This window comes from Botryllus schlosseri, chromosome 13 (genome assembly GCF_051294905.1).
Source record: "Botryllus schlosseri isolate E-star chromosome 13, Bs_hap1, whole genome shotgun sequence".
In the NCBI taxonomy this organism is placed as follows: Eukaryota; Metazoa; Chordata; class Ascidiacea; order Stolidobranchia; family Styelidae; genus Botryllus; species Botryllus schlosseri.
The window spans coordinates 2,853,386-2,875,435 of record NC_137248.1 but is presented as its reverse complement, the minus strand read 5'-3'; the positions used below and the strand labels follow the sequence as shown (position 1 = coordinate 2,875,435).

The 22,050-nt window shown below is 38.2% G+C and overlaps 3 protein-coding genes across 6 annotated transcripts in view; 2 read left to right on the top strand and 1 right to left on the bottom strand.

Moving 5' to 3' along the window:
• LOC145453942 (doublecortin domain-containing protein 1-like) overlaps positions 1-22,050 on the bottom strand; it is a 304,595-nt gene that overhangs the window by 95,568 nt on the left and 186,977 nt on the right. The gene's annotated exons all lie outside the window — the stretch shown is intronic.
• Positions 5,947-18,297, top strand: LOC145453948 (glucose-6-phosphate 1-dehydrogenase X-like). The gene is made up of 13 exons (XM_080331913.1): positions 5,947-6,772; positions 9,090-9,127; positions 10,073-10,181; positions 10,256-10,315; positions 10,589-10,746; positions 11,427-11,585; positions 12,052-12,177; positions 12,296-12,389; positions 12,707-12,923; positions 13,760-13,968; positions 14,332-14,408; positions 14,524-14,616; positions 16,930-18,297. Exons 1-13 carry the CDS (start codon positions 6,629-6,631, stop codon positions 17,015-17,017), a joined length of 1,572 nt encoding a protein of 523 aa, XP_080188039.1. The 5' UTR covers positions 5,947-6,628; the 3' UTR covers positions 17,018-18,297.
• Positions 19,151-22,050, top strand: part of LOC145454697 (uncharacterized) — a 37,445-nt gene continuing 34,545 nt past the window's right edge. For all 4 annotated transcript variants that reach the window (XM_080332680.1, XM_080332683.1, XM_080332682.1 and 1 more), the window contains exons 1-5: positions 19,151-19,369; positions 19,438-19,628; positions 19,791-19,903; positions 19,962-20,083; positions 20,619-20,707. In XM_080332680.1, coding sequence (XP_080188806.1) covers positions 19,220-19,369; positions 19,438-19,628; positions 19,791-19,903; positions 19,962-20,083; positions 20,619-20,707 — 665 coding nt within the window. In that variant the 5' untranslated portion in view covers positions 19,151-19,219. The remainder of the gene's footprint in view (positions 19,370-19,437; positions 19,629-19,790; positions 19,904-19,961; positions 20,084-20,618; positions 20,708-22,050) is intronic.

Below are 22,050 nucleotides of genomic sequence, written 5' to 3'. Positions count from 1 at the left end.
CTGGTTCCTCTTTGAGTCAGAAGTTACACAGCAGCGCGATCACAAATAATGCGCAACTGTTATATTCTGTGTGTAGCATAGGTTACGTACAAATGTTTCGCATTGGCGTTTTCGACTGTGAATGGCTCTTATTTGGCACATTTTTTCCAGAAAACTATGAACTGAGTGTGCACAGATCTTTTGTCATTTCGAAATTCCATGTCAATAACTACGAATGGTACCTGATAGCGACTAGAGTGAAAATTCCACATTTCCGTCGAATGGTTAAAATTTGGCAGACTAACATGTTGGACATTTACTGTCAGGGATTACGGTGAAGGTATTTGTTACTAAAATCTGTGATTTTGTTGGGTGTGCCTGATAATACAAGCAATTTTTGATCCAGAATTTCTTCGTGGATCGCATGCAGGACCGTAAGGGCCTGGAGCTTGAAAGGGGCTCAAAATAATTTCGTGAATTAACATTAATTATGAAGTATTTCTTCGAAAATTTTGGCAACTTTTGATTTAATGTTGCCAAATCTCTTGATTATTGGGCACCCTTCCCCAAACAAAAAATACGCATGATTTATAGAAATGGGCACTTAGGCGTAGGCCATTACTGCGCCACGACGCACCAAGACATATGAAGTTATCGGCCATGCAACATGCAACTCCGATAAGTGTGCCAGAACGATCAGCAATGAGAAGACCTTGGTCGAAAAGGACTGCCCTTGTGCTGACCGAAAACTTCGATATATATTCAATGTTTAATTGTCCAGAGGCGCCTATAAATGGCTGGCGCCGAATGTTCTGTCCTGGCGATCTGAATCCCACAAGACAAATGCCTGTCCGCTGGGAAAAATTATTAGCCAGTAAAGAAGTACCAATTTGAAATCGAGTGCGTCTTTTCGCAGAGGTAGTCAGTAACGATGTACTTCTACTTTTTGGGAGTACTCAAGTAGTTTTCCTCTACTTCTGGTACTTACTCAAGTAGATCTGATTTTCCCTACTTCTACTTCGTAATATTCTGCGATCTACCTACATACTTTTCGCTATTTTCAGTTTGTCAAGTAGAAGTAGTTTAATTCCCCAATACGAAAGATACCCTGAGGAATTTCGGGGCTGTTTTCACGGAGTACCAACATTTAATATTCATAAAAATAAAGTAAAGCCCAGAGATTTTGATACGCTTCGCGCACAGTAGTTATGGAGTGACGAATATGTTTTCACAAATATATCAATGAATATAATTTAGGTACCGGATTGCTTGGTTATTCTCACACCGCATTGTCGCCCATATCAAATATTGTAGTAAATATTGCCCACCATAACATTTGAAAGTACCATTTCGCAATCTAGCAATTACTTATCATATCGTAATATAGCAGCCCATGACGTGTCCTGCTAATCTGGAAAATCCGATCTTTTGAACGTTACACCTGTTTTAGTAGATCACCTCTGAAGCTTTATGGACAAAATATATGAAATATATTTTCCGCTTTCTAGAAGTGGTATTTGTATTTCACTTTCAATTCCGAGTATCATACTCTGAGTTCTACTTACTTTCCGTTCTTTTGTCTGCAGAATATACATGTTGAAGCATAAAAGCAAGTGTAGTAATGCCTCTATTTTACGAAAATAAAGCTACACTAAATATAACTTTTACGATCCACGATATTTGTTATTAAAGGCCTCTGCACACTGACCTCGCGACGCAACATCGCGAGTTGCGCGTTGCGAGTCGTAAGTCGCGAAGCAATGCACACTGGTCCCGGCAGTGCCCATAAGCGGCAACTACAGCTCTTGCACGTTCTGTCCGAAGTCTCTCAATGGATACACATTGCACAGCTCCCGATAGATCGCAAAATGAATATTTCGATGGGTATACACTGTACATGGGTTTGTCAATGAATAAGATGACGTCTTATATGCACACACTTTACCATTAACGAACCAGTATCATATTTCAATGCTGAAAACGCATAATCTGGGTGACCCAGTTAAAGGCGCTATTTCCGGTTGCCGATCCAAATTTCTGGAGTTTTAGCTGTAGCCTATTATGCTACGGACACCAAGCCTTTCTGTATTCCACTGCCTCAGTGACTGCATCAACTGTCAAGCACTCATACATTAATTTCTCGATATGATAGAGAGTTTTGAGTTCTATTTGAGTTCTTCTATGATCATTCTCAGATTACCCAACGATCAAGGATAATCCGACAATTATCAACGAAAAATTCAAATAGTACAGTACAATACAAATTGTACAGTAAGGCTGTTCAAATATAACTTTTTTCCGGATTCCAGCCATTCACTGATTAAATTGTCAGGTTACCCTAAAAAACGCTGCACACCAAATTTAGTTCAATTCTAAGAAGTATAAGCCTCCGCAGAGCCAATTAAAAATTTTAATTAACTGAAGAAAATTGAAAAAATATTAAAATTTTTCCGTCAACCCAATGGAATTGTTAAGTTGTCTTCAAAGACGATGCAAAACAAATTTAACTTAATTCCAACTAGTAGAAGGGGAGATATTTGAGTTTTTCGTTGATAACTCTCGGATTATCCACCAATCAAGGACTCAGACTCGACCCGTTGATCCCTGATTTGGATTTTACTCTGTGGAGAATTGAGAATGACTCGACTTGATTCGAGTCAAAAGCATTAGAGTTAGATTGACGTGTGATCCTGAACCTCGTGACAAGTTAAAACCCTGCGAAAATACCGGTTTGTAATTGTTACTGCACTGCAGAACTTCCGGAGCAAATATCTAGCTAGAAACGACTTGAATCAGTTTGCCATTTCTCTTCATCGAAAACGAGAGACTCGGCGCGCGAGTCAGCTTCGGAGCACGTCACTGTGTAAACGGGCCCGCTGTGGCTTGTCCTAGTTGTTCGCTCGACACGTCGACTATTCCCTGTCTCGTGTCTACTAGTACAAACACCAATCGGGATGGGATGATGCACGCTTGTGTCTCGGATATTGCCAACTGGTGCTGAATTAGTTTGGAATTTGAGTGCGAACAGATATGGATGATCAATTTGATCATGATCATTGTTCTCGCGTAAGCCTAACCATTCGACTTGTTTTCAACAATAAGTCAAAAATAAACGAGCTTTACATATCGATTTCGCCAAGAGAGCGCCAATCTAAGCTCTTACCTTCATTCGCTCATTGGCTTTACTTGTAAGTGATTCATGTAAAACATGAATGGGAAATCATGGAAATCAGATATTGATTATATTATCGAGTATGACATTCGATAGTGATATGATTCGGCACCATCCGAAATTGCAAAATTGTCATGTCAACAGCTGAATTGTCGATGAATCATCGTCGTTTACAGGCCACCGAAAGAATATACCATTCCGGTCTCGGTCATAATGACGAAGCATTCTTGGGCAAATTGCCTAGCTGGTTTGTTTTGCAAGTATCGAATTACAGCCTCAACATCACACCGGTGCACACGGCACCTTACCTCGAATCCGTCATTTTAGTTTACCGTGACAAATATAAGATCAAAAGAGATATTTTGCAACTTCGTTTTGCCAGGAGCACTTCCATATATTTTAAGGCATGATTGTTCTGAAATAATTTTTTATCGTAGGTTACATTCTTTCCCAAATGCGAGCTTGTTTCTACATTATAATTTAGAGGAGCTAGAGAGTTTCTGCAAATCGGCAAATACTTCTCTGCTAAAATGCTAGCCGTGCAAATAGATTCTGTCTGTAGGGTTACTGCACTGGTTGAATGAGTTAATCTCGAGAAGGTTTTTAGGATTGTGCCCACTTCTGAGTTGATATTATACGATATCTCTTGAAGTAAGGTATTTAAAATCGTTAATAATGTATATGTTGAATGTTTCAAATTGCTTCGTTGAAATTGTCATTCTTGTTAATGTATGCAATCGTGAATCGTGGATAGTATATAGTATTGATATGATTGACTTTTAATACAGAATATGGGTTCATCGATCTCTGGATCTAATACAAAGTATGGTGAGACCTGACGTGAATATCATATGGTTGCATGTGATATGATATGTGATATGTCTGAATGTAATTTGTCATGAATTTGTGCAGTTTGTATGAAATGTAAACAGTGGTCAGCCAGGTTGGAATCCCGGTACGCTTAGCGCAATATCTTTGGTGTGCCAAGGCGGTTCTCGGCGTCACACCTGTGTGCAGTCAGTAGAATCTTTGGTGTGCACGAGACACCGATTCCATATTGGGTGGTCAGTTAAAAAATTACTTAATAGGCTAAATGGCATGTTTAGATTTTTCCAAATGAAATCAGCAAGAAAAAAACGCTATTTCAAATAATAGCATAATGAGTCCTGAATCTCTGTATAATATGCTCCAGTGTCTCAACATGGGAGTTGTCTGATGTTTGAACAGAGTCTCCCAGTGAATGTAGATTCACTGAGTAACGGCGAATATTTTCTCAAATTTTAGATTTGCTTCCACAATCCACAGTATGTAAGCTACACACTATCCTGCAAAACCAAATGCAGTAAACTGCGTATTATTTGTCGTAAAATATGTGGCCTATCCCACCACATCAGGTTTTTATTAATATTTTTCTTGTATGTGTCTCATTTTGTGAGTGTGAATTGTTATCTATTCTTGGTACACTTTTGTATATAATTCTTCATTTTCATCATGAAATATCAAGACATTTTGAATATTTGATCGGGGATTACATCAGTGTATATTCACTGATAAAAATGCAAAAATTTCATGTCAGATTCAAATGTATGTCAGTAATCCTCTCTCACATACCTACCCGCACTACAGTGTAATATTTCATTAGCAAACTATGAATTTATTATTAGGTAGCTGTAGCTAAAATAGTGTAAATTGTATTGTCACGTGGTGTACAGCTCGTCCGAGTCTGATTGACAACATTGTCATTTATTTAAAAGTTGCATTTCAATCGATTGAGTAACAAATCATTGAAGTGACACATTCAAAAGTGCTGTAGTAATCGTTTGAATATCAAAAATATGCAATAAATTTACAAGCACTAAATTGTCACATTATAGTTGAATCAATAGAGTCCATTCCTTGATACCTCACCTAACCTCAGGGTTGTAACCAAGTCACAAGGCTCAGACTCACAAGTCAATCTCACTTTTATAGTTTTAACTCGAGTCAAGCCGAGTCATTTTCAATTCACCACCGAGTCAAGTCAGCGACCAGAGGGTCGAGTCCGAGTCATGGTATTATTATGACTCTAGTCCGCGAGTCCGAGTCATTGTGTTGACTGCTCAGTTTCCAGTTTAAGTCTTGTCAAACCCACTTTTTATAACTCTGGTGATGTCGAATGGTTCGCATTTATAATATACTAGTTTCCCTCACTTTTACCAGTTTTTTTATGCCGTATTTTCAAGTACTGGTAGGCTACTAATAGACGAAATCCTAATAGTGTGGTTACTTTACTATTACTATTCTTCAAAATTACAATGAAATGTCGGTCTTGACCGTCTGAGTCTCGAGTCATATGACTTGGTTCGAGTCATGCGCATTGACTCGAGCCCAAGTCAAGTCAATACACAGATTGACTTGAGTCGAGTCATTTCCTTATTTTGAGAAAATGACTTGAGTCAAGTTATGTCATCAGAAAATCGTGACTCGAGTCGAGTCATTACAACCCTGCCTAACCTTAACACACTATTGACATTCGTTACTCAGTTGATCTGTCTCTCAAATGAAATTGACCTTCATGAACACTAGGGCTGTTCAAAAATAACTTTTTTTCAAATTTTACAGGCTAAATGAATCCAAATCTTTTTTCTGTTATGGCAATGCCTCTGGTTGGAATTTAGCCAAAATTGGTGTGCAGCGTTTTATTAGGTAACCCAACAATTTTTTCATGTAGCCTACGCTATTTGGATAAAAAGGTATTTTTGAACAGCACTAGTCCTTATAATCAGAGAATTATAGCTACTTAGATAGAATTATAGCTACCCTAGTCTGTATCAACGGACGCAGTTATGGGTGAATTCGTTAAGAATATGTGTTCTGTTGATAATGAAGCCGCATTTGCATTGACTGTTCACTGTTGTCTTCCACGCATCACATATCGCTTTAGATGTAGACTAGTTTTTCCAAATTAGATTAGAATTAGAATTAGAATCACTAAATTCGCAAAAACTTAGAAATTGAATTAAATTGCAATCTTAAATACAACAACAATAAAGTTCACTTTCAAATCAGGGTTTTCGTTCTCATAAGCACAAGAAAGGCAAATATCTGTGCAAGTGTACAATGTACAATGTGTATGTAACAGGGATACACCAATCCTGGCTTGTTTCAAACTATACTAGTGTGGCATTTTCAGGAAAACCAAGAATTAGATTAGATTTAAAATTAGAGCATAGAAACATTTCGCAAATTACATTTAAATTAAATTACCGACATTTCGCTCCCAATTAGTTTAATTAGACAGCTACAATTGTCTAATTGTCCATGTCTGTCAGCGCGTATCTCATCAGCAACACTTTGTGGAGTGTATATTTACCGGCATTCGTTTTCAAAACCGTTAGGTGACAACAGAGAGCCCACGCCTTAGCCGTTACGCTGTTCTCGCGTATCGCTCCCATTCACAGACTTACATATTCCGTGACTAAGCATAAAGAAGGCACAATGACCGAGTCCGCAGACACGTTAGGACCATTGAAAGGCGCCGAGCAGGCTGAAGGACAAAACGTCATGTCACGCTTCAGACGCGCATTGTCGATGGAGATTATGGTCGGGCAAGCTCACATCTTCGTGGTCTTAGGAGCTTCGGTAATATATATGTTTTTACGACCTGCGCCTTGCGTGGTATATCTTATTTAACCGACTCGAGACCGGGCGTCTGCCTAGCAGCTGTTGCTCAACGCGGCGTTAGTCTGTACTGTATCCGTACTAGTTAGTTAGCTATAATATACCATTCGTGAATTAGTACATTTTTATTACTGCGAGCAGTATTGATTCTGCGCCTGTATAAAGGATTCTAGTCCGCTAGTTTCCGCGCTGATAACACGAATCAGGACATCTTTTATTGCTTCGAACAGTATTGATATTTGATGTGACTTTTGAATGATATATTCGTATTGAAATACGTCAGGGGTTAATCGTCAGTGTTGATATACAATGTTATTTTCAATTCTCTACTAGAAGCTGGCGATAAGCTCTGACATGTTTTTAATTCAATATGAATATATTGTTCAACAATATCAATAGTAATAATGACAGCGCAATCGTTACTGCGTTGCCGATATTATCACGAGAATTGATTATTCGCTTCAAATTGTTATCGGCTACACGCTCTCGGCATTTAGAAAATTTAATTTTAACGCTCCTATCCGCTTAAAATAACGAATTCCTCGGTATTTTGACTATCTAGCAGTGTTACGGCCGTGCGCTATTTAGGCGGCTTGATGAGCCGACACGTAGTAGCTCTGCTGTGAAGTGCTACTCGGTAAGTTGTGGCGATGATACGCAGGGCTGAGAAGCCGCTCGTGGCGCGCTACGGCATGTATTTTAGCGGTAGTTGTCCTGTTTTTCTGCGCAGGCTTAGCGGTTATTGCGATGGTTATCAATGGAAACGAGGCTAATGCCGCGCGAGATGATGAGCCAACGCATTGATCTCTTTCCTAAAATTGGGCGTGTTCGAAGGCGCGGCTACGCGCCGCGATGGCATATTAATTAAAGTGTTGATGTCTGGTAACTACCGAAGTTGCGTTGTGTAGGCTTACCATATTTTGGAAATCTAAAAAGATGACACTTTTTCAGAAATTTGAGACTTGCAAAACCGGAGAAGAATTCTCAAAAATCGGTGAATTTTTCCCACTTTGTGATCGGTTGACTAAAAAAAAAAGTTCAACTTACACGCTCAGAGCCCAAAATACCGTTTCTTCCTCCACATTGCCGGGTGGTTAACTAAAAAAAAAATAAAAAAAAAGGTCAACCTATCGCCCAGTCGGAGCGTCACCTCTGTGCTAATTTACGGTATATCACTCGCATTTTGCTCTTAATATGACCTGAATTTTCAAAAAAGAGGACAAAAGGGCGTCCTCCGAGGACACTTTCAAAAAAGAGGACAAATCCTCTTAAAAGAGGACGTATGGTAACCCTAGCGTTGTGTGATTTCGAGTTGATATGCCCCTTCTCGTGGCCTGCGAAAATTTGGAATACGCAGTTACTCGATTCATACAACGGTATGAATGATGCGGAGAGCTCAAATATGTATCTTTTATGCGACCGCAAAGAATATAATGGCAGTTCAATATCACGTTATAGATGATTTGGCATTTTTTGCGACAAGACAATGCTGCGAGTTGATCACAGCTTCGCAGCTGCACGTTTGCGACTCCTGACTATCACGTTACAACATCACATTTTTGGCGGGTTTAAACTGATAAATTATGAAAAAGACAATCGACAACCTATCCGTTGCGGGGTTACCTTACATCTAAATATCAACGGGCAGCAGCTGCTGATTAATGAAGATTTCATTCCGTTACGAACGCACGACTGCAAGGCTAGAGTTTGCCAATGTTCAAAACTTTAATCCTGCGGACGCAACGTTACGCGTTTGTTGAGTGCTGTGATTTTCTAGCGCGGAATTTAAAGATGAAGATGTTCCTAGATAATACTATTATCATGCTGGAACGGCATAAATCAAGGCCGCTCAACTATTATTGGTAAAGCAATAAGTATTTATCGTTGTTAGTCACAGCTGGTGGGAAAATTTATACAAGTAAATAGTATATTCATATGGAAATGAACCCGAATATTTTCGGCTGACACTCGTCAGAAGTAATCTTCAGCAACTAGTAGAGAATTGGAAAGAATGAATAGGCAAGGCATACAAGTTGAGAAACTATCGAATCGCGCGTTTCCATCGGAAAACCGCGACTTGCGGTAATCCTAACTCAACGATCGAGCGATGTCAACCACCCGGCAATGATTCAGCGTAAATTACTTTCAGTCGTTGACCTCGCGCGATGATTTTGCTAAACGTGACAGCGCGCGTTTTGAGAGAACGTTGTTTCCGACTACCCAGCCTGATATTATTAGTGTGCGCATACCTTGGCGTAATCTTTCGCTATATTTCCAGGGCGATTTGGCGAAAAAGAAGATATTCCCGACCCTATGGTGAGTGCGCTGTAGGTAAATCGCGGCTATGCGTGTCGTAAAAGTACATGTGCCGCGCATATTCCGTAGCCAGCGATGCTCAACGCATGCTCAATGCGTGAACAGTGCATGGCGCTGATTACCGGCCTATCACAGGCCCCATACGCAAGCGTATAGCGTTGTGTATCATTTGAGACCCGCGTAAAATACGCGTCGGAAAATTACAGTAATACACACGATTATGACGACGGGATATATATCTATTTCCGAGTTGGTAGTTGCGGGATTGTTGATGGTTTGAAATTGTAAATCGCGGCCCCAGTTCAAATTAGAGCGATAAGCAAATCGCAAATTACTGTTCTCCAGTGTCATAGGATGATCGCCATTGCATTATGCCTGCTGGCTATCTTCCACAGGCATTTCTGTAGCATCTAGCAGCGCGTGAAATCGATACTTTGGTATTGTTGCTAAATCCTTTGATTTGCAACATGGAGCACTTGACGTGATCTGACGGATATTCCGTGCTTGAATTGTCGTTACTGCGCCGCTCTGGTAGCCGTCATCTTGGATATTATTATACATAACAAAATAACAACTTCCACTTCTACTTAAAGAGCAAAACTACTACCTTCACAAGAAGAAAGTTGCTTTAGGGTGTGTTTAAATGACCTTATGAGGAAATTGTCACAATAACTGGCCGAAATAGCACCTGTAGCTTGGTAAATCAAGATATTTTCGAAATTTGCGCCTATTTTTAGTTTCAATGGGGATTATGCGTAAGCTGCTAACTGTGACCTTTCAACCAAGTTTTTGAAATTACTGACTTGGTAGGCTACTTTTCATACCTTCATTTAATACTTCCACTAATCAAGTAGGGATAAAAGTAATGCTTTAAATGTACACTCATGTGTAAGCAAAAGTAGCAGTAGTTCATATATAATATAAATATTTTTTATTATACTTCAGGTGGTTATACAGAGATGACCTTCTTCCACCAACCACTTATATTGTTGGGTATGCGAGATCAAAATTATCAATCCCTCAACTGAAGGAAAAAGTCCTGCCTTTCATGAAAGTGAGTGTTGGGTTGGTCTTTTCGTGCCCAAATTCAATGCGGGAATAAATGATGATAACAAATTTTTCTTTTAGGTGAAAGACGATGAGAAGGAAAAATTTGAGAAGTTTTTTGGCAATGTTTTGTATGTACAGGTGACTAAACTTATGCAGTTGTAGTAAGTGTAAGCCAGCTTATAATGTAATATCGACTAGTAAGATACTGCAACCCATTCCTGTTCAGAGGGTACTGGAACTTCAGGTAAAAATAGGCTCCAAAACATTTCATCAATTGAAGTGATTCCATGATCATACTATGATGTCATGCTAGAAAAATCCTCATATAATGTGTTGATACATTCTCCAGAACTCTGATATGTCCGTATGTGGTATAAATACTACAACCGTTCACAAAGCTATGTATTTCAGGGAGCCTACAACGAGGCGTCTGCCTTTGAAAAGTTGGACAACAGCATGAATTCACTTCCTGGCGGCGTGCAAGCCAACAGATTGTTCTACCTGGCACTTCCTCCGAGTGTATTCAAGGATGTGTCTGCCAATATCAAAGGGGCTTGCATGAGCAAACAGTAAGTGTTGTTTATGTGGTTTGTAATCGTATTCATTTCTATAGAAAATTCGAATTTCGTGGGCTCCTAGGATTTAGTTGAGAACTAGTCCATAGAGCAATCTCAGTTCTGTAATTGTATAGTTGTGTATAACCACTAACCAGTAACAATGCACTTTTACTGTTGCAGAGTGCTCGAGTAATTATTGCCTACTAACTCAAAGTAGTTATGTTTTTAGACTATTTGTACTTCTTATTCACATTTTTTTTATCCAAAACTCATTTTTCAACTTTTCAATTTTAGAAAGCAGAAAGTGGTTTTGGATAAGTTTACATAATATGTTAGTTGTTGTCATAACAACTGGGTCAAACAACCCTATATCATGGTAACGGAATATATTTATGAAAATTTTATTATTTGGCAGTGTCAATAATCATTATATTATGGTCACAAAGATTCACAATGCAATTCTGAAAATAGCTACTTCCCATCAACTTTTAAAATATGTTATTCCTCGACCAAATCTACGTCTTGAAACTGTTTACTTAGTACTTTTAAACCTTCCTTTTCTACTTCTACTTTGAAAGGATTTTTGACATTTATTGAAATCATTACTTCTACTTGTAATTGAATAGAAATACTTATACCTATACTCGTATAACATGTAATTCATAGCACAACATATTCTCTCTCTTTTCCAGTGGGTGGAATCGTATCATAGTCGAAAAACCTTTCGGGAAAGATTTTGATTCTTCCGCCGAATTGTCGTCTCATCTATCGTCTCTGTATACCGAAGATCAACTTTATCGAATTGACCACTACCTCGGAAAAGAAATGGTGCAAAACCTGTTGGTTTTGAGGTAATGCTTCATCTGATTGAGATGTACTTCAACATGAGCACTTAGGAGTGTTACGGCCTCAGAAGAATATGGATGATATGTAAAGTTTAAATATGTAACTGTTATGCAACCATTAAGAATAGAATACCAGCTCTACATCCCAGAAAGGTAATCTGGTGTTTTATCGACTATACCTATTTCATTGCGTCAATGTAATCTCCACTAACGTGTGTACCTATGTAGATGTTTTGGATGTTGTGATACAACCAATCCAGGTTTCAAGGATTACAAGTTGGGAAAAATTATGATGGCTATAAATTCTCGTTGTTAATATTAGTCTTAGTGGAAAGTGTATGATTATAGTTCTGGAAAAAGTCGTTGCTTATTACTAGACTATAATCATTACAATTAACCCTAGCCCGACTGAGCCCTCGTTGTGACGTGGCTTGTGCGTTGCAGTTTTCAACTTATATTTCTTGTTTGGCAGGTTTGGCAACAGAGTGTTTGGACCGATATGGAACCGGGACAATATCGCATCTGTGATCGTGACGTTTAAAGAACCATTCGGCACGCAAGGGAGGGGCGGATACTTTGACGAATTTGGAATTATAAGGTAGATATCTCATGCCTCAATACTAGTGACTGGAAACTAACCGGATAATCGGATCAAAAATCCGATATCGGTCAGGCTCTGCTAGTGATAGTTATACGGTGTTGCTTTTCACAAACAGGGACGTGATGCAGAATCATTTACTACAAGTGCTGTGCCTGGTTGCGATGGAGAAGCCGGCCACGAAGAACGCGAATGATCTCAGAGACGAAAAGGTAACATGCTGTTTGTGGTATTCGCAAACCATTATATTTTCAAATGGTATATTCATATTGAAATAAACCCGAACATTTCCGGATGACACTCGTCGGGGGTAATCGTCAGCAACTAGTAGAGAATTGAAAAGAACATTGCATGTCATCAATCGTATCACCATATACTCATCCGCAGGAAAATTTGAACACTTACTGAAGCCATCTATTCACGTTGTCTGATTTTCATGCCAGTGACAACATATTTGGTGCAAATGCACTTGTTTATTTCCATATGGTATATTACACAAAATTTGGACTATTCCAACTTGATGATATAGGTGAAAGTTCTCAAGTCCATCAAACCGTTGCAATTAGAAGACGCGATCCTGGGTCAGTACGTTGGGGATCCGAAAGGAGAGGGTGAAGCCAAGTTGGGATACCTGGACGATAAAACGGTCCCGACCGGGTCTGTGACGCCGACCTTTGCGATGGCAAAATTCAACATTTGCAACGAACGATGGGACGGAGTCCCGTTCATTATGAAGTGCGGAAAAGGTGTGAAATTTCAGTGATTCTAAACTACCTGTAGGTGTCAACTCAGCTGCCGGTTATTCAAATGTATTAAGATGCCATAACTCAATTGCAAAATGCTGGATGTTAGGCGACTGTTTGTTAATTAGAGTAAGTAAATATCAAATTTTGAATCGATTTAGAAATTTGGATCATAATTTGCTGCATTGTGTCATAAAGAGAGCTCGCTGTGTACTTTTGTCTTGGATACGTCATGGTGCTGCGAGTGTCGTAGCCTTGCAACTCTTCCACAGCCAGTTATGTGTGAAAGCTAAGAATACATTTCAAACGAAATTTGTTACATCTGAAAGTATAAGTTAGCGCCATTCTGGCAGTATAATAGAGGCTACCGATCTGTGAAGTGGCGTTTTTTCAGAAGAAACTGAACAATGCAAACCAAGTTAGTTGCTGGAAATTTTCCTTCCAGAAACATGAATATAACCACATATAACAAGTGTAATATCAAATGGAAGCAGCAACTTTCCCATTACGTTGAAGTTTCCAATATTTGTTTTCGAGATGGATGTTAGATTTACCAGTCCTCGATCTAAAAGGGCCGGGAACCACTGATTTAAATTATGAATTATCCCATTCCGTATATTTTTTAATCCTCACCAGATTTACCTGGTTATGGGGTGTGGGCTTACTTGATTGTACGTTACACCGTATGTAGGATGGGATAAGACGTTGTATATTATTGTCCTCGATTATTTTGCATACACCGACTCATGATATACATATACAAGATCTGTGCATATGTATACAATTATTACTTATTTCATACTTGGGAAGACTTAGAATAACATTCTGTAATCTTCCAGCCTTGAACGAACGCAAAGCTGAAGTGCGAATTCAATTCAAGACTGTCCCCGGCGATATATTCGACGAGGGGGCGTTGAGGAGAAATGAGATGGTGATTCGGGTGCAACCCAACGAGTCGGTCTATCTGAAAATGATGACAAAGTCACCTGGAGTGAAGGTGGAGCCAGTCAGCACGGAGCTGGATTTAACGTATAGCAGAAGATATCAAGTATGATATTGATCAAATTAGTTTTGGCTCTGTTTTATGTTGGGGGATGTAGCTTGAAACATCATCGCTGTTCATCCATTTATAAATGCTATTTTGCAGTTTTGTTCTACAACTCAGGGTTGTAACCAAGTCACAAGTCAATTTGACTCAAATAGTTTTGACTCGAATCGAGTCATTTTCCATTTCTTTGGTTCCCCATACTATTCCTAAAAATGATACTAAAAGATGTTAAGCAAGTTTTTTAGAATGAATTGTCCAGTCCATATGTGAATATTGAAGCGTGTTACTTGGTTTTGAATGGTGCCCGACCTTTTTCCATTTCATGCCGCAATGTTGTTTGATGACGCCGTATTCAAATTTCAGGGAGTCAAAATGCCTGACGCATACGAAAGATTGATTCTCGATGTGTTCACCGGCTCTCAAATGAATTTTGTACGCAGGTATGTGCTCAGTTGATCGTGCATGAGTCACGTTATGAGTGTTTATAGCAGTAGGGAATAGTATAGTGATGATTAACCGAAACAGGTACATGAATGTAGTCTTGTATGATTTCAGTGATGAGCTGGCGGAAGCTTGGAGGATATTCACACCTCTCCTTCATAAGATTGAGAACGAAAAAATCAAGCCTATTCCTTACAAGTTCGGAGTGTAAGTATTTGCATATGTACTAGCTTTGATTTTACTATTCAACAAGTGTAGTTCGAGTTGATCTTATCTTATAATTTTGCAATCAGAGACTGATCGATAGCAACGTTGTTCTACTTGAACACGATCAGAAAATGCAACTTAATGGTTGTATGCGATTTGTTTTTCACATCAGAATTGGATGTGCTGCCACTTAGAACATTCCCTCCATAATTTTGAAACTTGAATATGTGCATAACTGTAACCAAGTCACAAGTCAATCTCACTGTTTTAGTTTTGACTCGAGTCAAGTCAAGTCATTTTCAATTCACCTCCGAGTCATGTCCAAGTCAGCGAGCAGAGGGTCGAGTCCAAGTCCTGGTATTGTGACTCGAGTCCGAGTCCAAGTCATTGTGTTGACTGCTCAGTTTCCAGTTAAAGTCTTATTAAACCCACTTTTTATAACTCTGTTTGGTTATATCAAATGATTCACATTTGTAATATAATAATTTTCCCCACTTCTGGCAGTGTCTGGTCGCATTTTCAAGTACCAGCACCAGTAGGGGAAATCCCGATAGTGTGGTTACTTTACTATTCTTCGAAATTTCAATGAAATGTCGGCCTTGGCCGTCTGAGTCTCGAGTCATATGACATGGTTCGAGTCGTGCGCAATGACTCAAATCCAAGTCGAGTCAATACAAAGATTGAATGGAGTCGAGTCATTTCCGTATTTTGAGAAAATGACTCGAGTCAAGTCGAGTCATCAGAAAATTGTGACTCTAGTCGGGTGATGACACGAGTCATTACAACCCAGGAATGGATACATGCATGCTCAAGAGGGGTGTTCAAAAGAAACTTTTTTTCAAATTTCATCGGTTTAATTGTCAAATCGTCAGGTTACATAAAAAAACGTTGCACACCAAATTTGACTCAATCCCAACCAGTAGAAGCCGAGGTCAGTCAAATTGAAATTTCGGTCATTTTTAAAATAATAGTACCAAACAAGAAAGATCCTGATAGTTTATATTAACCCCACATTCATTCCCGGGTCAAAATCCTTTGCTCAATTTCATAGATCAACATTGAATTTGGCTTCGGTTGAACCCCATCGACACAAACTCCGCGTGAGATAAGGGCGAGAGTTCTTGATAGAAACATTAACTAGGATTTCAGTAAAAATACTTGTGTACTTCTTTGAGTTTGATCACAATAGGATTGAAATGTTGTTGTAAAATAATATACATGTTTCTACAATTACTGCAATTCTTTCACACTATCTATCATACTGATACAATGACAGTATCTCGATACATTTTGAATGCTGGGTATCGAAGACCTAGGTAATTGAGTGTTTGTCATCATTGGGGCGATTTTTTTAACCTAAAAAACGGAAGATTTTGACCTAAAAAATCTAAATTTTGACTTTTTTTTCCTAAAAAAATGAATTTAGACCAAATTTTGACCTCGCGTATGCAAATTAGGTGTTTTCGCACATAATGTTAGAATTATACTACTTATCTTCATTTCTGGTTGGAACTGTCTGTCCTTACTAAGTAGTTTGGCCTGAAAAAACGTTTTTGGCTTAAAAACTGACAAATTTTTACATGAAAAAAACTACTATTTTAACGAAATCTGGCCCCATGAAGAATTTGAGTATTTACATCACGTATTATGGTAGAAATAATTAAAATTTGTTGTAATACAACGAAAGAGACTTTCCTACATTTTCGAATAGAATGTGTCTGTCCTTGCTAAGTAGCTTGCCAAGAATGAGGAAAGAACGTTCAACAGCAGTAGCTGTTGGCTGACAACTGGTGACACACTGTGTTGCTTCATTCTGACAATGTTGTCTGCATCACAATTTATCATCATGCGCTTCTTGATATAAGAACCATGCAATGCCCAAGCAGTCTTGCTTCAGTCAGGATATTGTGGTACGTTTACCATGTCCACCTATTTGTTTCATTTGACCGTTTATGATTCACAATGAGCAGACGATGGGCCGTTTACAACGGTAGGCCTATAAAGTAGGCTACAAGCTGTAAAATATCAAATGATAAGTTCACTGACAGTGCAAAATCTGAGATACAAACGAAATGCACAGGTCAAAAAAATTTGGACTTCAACGCTACAATTTTGACAAAATTTTGACTTTCTTGACATGTCAAAAAAAATCGCCCTGGTATGTATGAACTCCAGGCCTGCTCTTTTGTTTTTGCTGTTGAGTCATTTCTGGACTTGACAAAAATCTTTTACATATCGTCTTCAAACCATTTTCCTGTGCGCCTGAAACCGTGCGTTATGAGTGATGAATCAATTTCATGTTCTCTCTTACAGACGTGGACCGAAGGAAGCCGATGAGTTCATGAAAAAGATTGGATACGTCTACGATTCAGATTACCAATGGACACCGCCTAAGTTATGAACACTGTGAAACCGAATAATTTTTGTAGTTGGTGACATCGGATAGTCTCCTATTCGCATATTATCACAGTAGTTGAATTGCACATCTACAGCACTCAAGGAGCTGATGTAAGGAATTGACTACTCCAAACCAACTCGAGTATTGACTGAAATTTCCCAAACTCTTTCATATTTCGACATATGAACCGCACCATTGGGTACATTGAATAATTTGACTCTTCTTGTTATCAATTGGTTGCATGACGAGAAGGTTATTACGCGATGGTACTCGATTTAGCACAGTGTAACTTGGCTTGCGTGGTCGGATAGGGTGGTCCTAACTCGGCGGCCACCGAATAGTACTTGTAGTTGTTAGGCCACCAATTTCAATTCAAAACATAATCCGACTTTCACCGACTATTTTCATGTTATTTATACGATTATGCTGGTATTCGCGGAATTAATTTCCTTGTGTGTAATTTTCCGATGTATTTGCTCATAACTGAGAAAGTTCTTCCACAAAAGATTTTTACTCGCACAACAACATTGGTGAGCACTAAGTGTTCTTGATTGCCAGTCGACTATCGACATTAAATCATACATTTGTCACAATAATAAGCAGGCATTACCAATAGATTGTTGCTAGCCTATACTGCTATAGCCTTACCGCATTGAATTTTGAGGAATTGCGGAAGGAAGAGAAAGCTTAGGATGTAAAATTTTGTAATCTGATGATATTGAGTTTACCCCTTTGCAGCCCCTTCAGTGCTCCGCATATTGGACCACCCTGTAGTATACTATACATTATAATATAGCATGTTAACATTGTAATCATCTACTGCAAGATACACCTATTGTACGTACCTGTCATAATGCACACTAAGCTGATGCAGTGTTGGTGACTTCACAATTTCTGACTGAAAACTGTTGCTCGTTGAAAACAAAGCAGGCAATGTATAGTTAGTTGTGACTCCACAAATAAACCAGCTTCTCAAAATATTTGAAATTCATGCCTTGATAAAAGTGACACTAGTTGACGAATTTTTACTGTTCCAACAATGTATCGTAATGTATGTGTAATCCCAGACATATGGTATTGCTATGAAATGTAATGCCTGTAGTGTTCACTTTGCTATTTAGATCTATTTTACATGTTGTTCATCTTAATTTTTCTTGTATGGTTTATTATATGATGCTCCGTATCAAGGGAGTCGTGCAGTTCCATAATCTGTCCTCGTCTCATAATTGGAGGATTTGTTGTTATGCTCCCGACGTTATCAAATATACCTATGGATTCTCAAATGCTGACTTCGTTTTATGCTCAGAGGATATGGCACAATGCTTATATCTAGATGGCGAGTGGAAGCATTACTAAGTGAGTAGTAGTAAACTGCGGTTCTAACAGTGAAGCACTGAACGGTTATTGAAAAACTGCATTAAAATGAAAAGGTAGGAGGGTGTCGAAACGACTTGGAGTAGTCTTTGAAATCAAGACACTCGCCTGTGATGTGACGAGTAGGCATGGCCTACGCAGTTGCACAGGCACACTGAATGAAAAGTAGAAGAATAAAATACAAAAGGACAGGCGACAAATGAGGTGGCGTGTGTCTGAAGGCGAATCGATCTGTCAGGTCGTGATCCGGTAAACTGAGGGCTGGCTAGTATTTATTCAGTAGAAATTGTTTGTAATTCGACTTGAAAGTGGACTTGACTTTGGACATGTTCGACGACTATATCGGATAGCCGACGAGATACTCTTCCACTATAGATAACTAAGGTTTACCTTACCTTTACTTGATCATACAAGAATGCGTTATGTGACTGACACTACACTGACACTATGAGCCATATGATAGCTGAACCGTAAACTGTCATGGAGAAGTGACGCTGCGTAATATTTACATTGGCGAGCGTTGATGATGCGGTTATTGATATACAATGTTCTTTTAAATTCTCTATTGGTAGCTGACGATTACCTCTGACGAGTGTTAGCCAAAAATATTCGGGTTTATTTCGATTTCAGTATATTATTCAACAAACTTGAAATACGGTCAGTATGCGACGAGCTGCCTCATTCATGCCTTCATGGTACTTCGTGTCTGTATTTATATCTATTTTAACTTTCAATTTCACTAATTTAAACTTAATAATTTTGCTACATAAACTAGGTACATATGTACAATTCATCCTAACTATACAGTAGTTGTTGAAAACCGCATACTCGATGGCGCCCGTCAATGAAGGGCAGCCAGGAGACGATGACTTCAGTGCAATGTTTGATGTTCTCGACTTGTCAAATCGCGGATATCTGACAGCAGAGGAGATTGGAACTTTTTACCAAAGCCTGTTCTACAAATCTGCGCACGATTTATTGGTGAGTTTCATTGTATCAACCAGAAAATATAACCTAATTGTGGATAATTCTTCATATTGTTATCCCAGTTGAATGCCGTGTTGAGAAACCATGGAGGTGCTTCGAATGGGTTGGGTTGCATTAAAGTTCAGTTCGAAAACGTCCTTATAAAGCTCGAAGAAGGCAGAAAACGAGAGGAATCCTTGTACTGGGATTTCATTGCCCTCGATGAAGATGGTTATCAGATGATATCTGTGAAACAGAGCTTATTATTGGCAAGGTAATTTTGGTTTACAATTTATATGATTTATTGCATCTCAGTAAAAAAAGGAAAATATTAATATCTTCTGCAGCAATATATATTAAAGTGTAGTGCCCTGTGCCCGATTATTTAACTGATAAAGGATTGAAACACTGAAATACATGTCATTCTGTTAATCAGGTCAGCTCAACCAGATTTCTCCTTGAAAAAATGGAAAGCATGGGTAAACTCCAGATCAGAGCCATTCTCAAACATTTCCTGGACAGAATTTCAACAATATTTATATTCTCCTGGTAAGTTCAACATTGTCGCAAATGCATATCTGGTTATTATTATGTGAACTTGCCGCAGATCATGCTCCACAAGAAATTACTACTGATGATGATGCAGTTGATGAAGAATTTATTAACGTCGCTAAGAACGAGCAGAATGCCATGATTGAGAAATATGAAGAAATGAAGGGAATGCTGGAGGTACTTCTACAGTATAAATATTATAGCTTGGTCTATAGCCTTGTACGGTCAAGAAGTTTTATAATTATATTAGGGTTTGATTTTCAACTTGCTATAAGTCTCAATGTTAAAAGTAAATGGTAGCTGTATTACAATATAGTTATAATTAATTTAGTATGATTACTATGGTGAATACAATTCCCTGTCGAGACATTATTGCCCTTGTATCATGATTATAATAGCATTAAGATAGCTTAACTTCCAACGATTTTGAAACTTGAAAGGCAATTAGTCAGAGTCGGAATTTCTGTATGAATATTGGTATGACGAGATGTCAGCTGATTTCGGTGCTGGTCTCAAATCAGTAGGAAGCAGAATGGGAAACGTGTCATTCTTATGTCCCAAAACACTAGCCTACCTAATTTGTTGTTTTCAGGTTGTAGGTTCACAATAAAAACTTAAATTACCACAAGTTACTACCTACTATATACTTTTCTGAGAGAAGAATGTTATACATGCCACTATCACTTATATGGAATTAAATCTTTAATCATAGAATGATGAAGAATATTCTTCTCGAATGAAGTATCACCAAGAAGCATACCACGAACAAGTGAAGAATGAAACAAATCGACTTGTGAACAGGTTAAAAATAACTTCATTTAGAGTTCTTTAATTCATATATGTTGTATTTTGTCATCCTGTGTATATAAACACAAATGTATAAAAGTTATTATTATTTATTGTGTGATCTCACCATGGCAATAAGTTTTTTGAATGGGATCTTCCACAAAAGAGTAGCTCTTAGTAGACGATACTTACTGTCTACTTGATATATCATTGAAATGTCATTTGGATTTCAGCTATCGTTGAATTTACACTATACTTGAATTGAAAAATCTTAGTTTTTTTATGTATTTCTGTCGCTGCGGCTCAGATTCCCTTATTTATTCAACTGAAGGTGACAAAAGGATATTACATTAAACTAATATAGCCGAATCATGTCACTTCTAACTGTTACATAGGGATAGCAAGGTTCCTTTGAAATAACCCCTGTATCACAGTATCTGAACGGCCATGAATTCTGCCATTGGCAAACATTTGTTGGATAATTCTGTTGAAGCGAAAATTTATCGAGATGACAAATTTCGCGTCGTCAGGGCAGGTCGTTTACACTTTCATTTGTGTGCCTTGCAGTCGACTTTTATCAGAATACGCCAACCTAGTTGTCAACAGAAGGAGTTTGAGTATCATCTGAAATACTACATTTGGCTTACGAGGTGAAGCTACACCTCGAATTGGAAAATCAGTCATAGGCCTATAACTTTCAAACTAGTAAAACAATCATTCTGAAATTTGCACACAATGTGCTTCAGTGGACATTCTAACGTTGGTTAAAATTGGTGTGAAATGGCCGACTATTTTTCTGACGTTTACCGTGTTTCCATGATTTATGAAACAAATTTTGTCAAAAATTCTTGTGGCAAAGTGTATCAGTGAATTTTTTTCACCGTGATTTCCAAAATACGAATTTGAAAAGTTTTTTATACAAAATAAGGGTTATTTTGAAAAATTTAAAAAAGATTGCAAATTTTTGACTTTGATGAATCTAAAAATATACCTTTTTATCTTGTTAAGCTTCCCAAGGCACTTCAAAATTTCACGTTGATTGGACTGTTTTTTTTGCCTCAAAAATGATTCAAGGTATCAAAAACCAAAGTTTTGACATAAACGACATCTCAATTTCAAAACATGTAAAACGCACAGTATTACTTGAAAAAAAAATCAATTTTACACAGTGGTACATTAAGCTTAAGCGATCTCTTTGCCTCGATTATTCGACATTCCATGTTGCTGACGTCATATTTTGTGATACGATTGGTGATAGGCAATGTTCTTTCTAATTCTCTACTAGTTGCTGTCATTACCCCTGACGAGTGTCAGCCGAAAATATTCGGGTTTATTTTCATAGTTTTTATATGTCTTTG

Bases quoted from the DNA above. Each gene is read 5' to 3' on its own strand.
- LOC145453948 (XM_080331913.1), top strand. From the start codon at position 6,629: ATGACCGAGTCCGCAGACACGTTAGGACCATTGAAAGGCGCCGAGCAG. The intron at 9,128-10,072 runs GTGAGTGCGCTG...ATTATACTTCAG, and splicing joins AAGATATTCCCGACCCTATG to GTGGTTATACAGAGATGACC. The intron at 10,316-10,588 runs GTGACTAAACTT...TATGTATTTCAG, and splicing joins GCAATGTTTTGTATGTACAG to GGAGCCTACAACGAGGCGTC.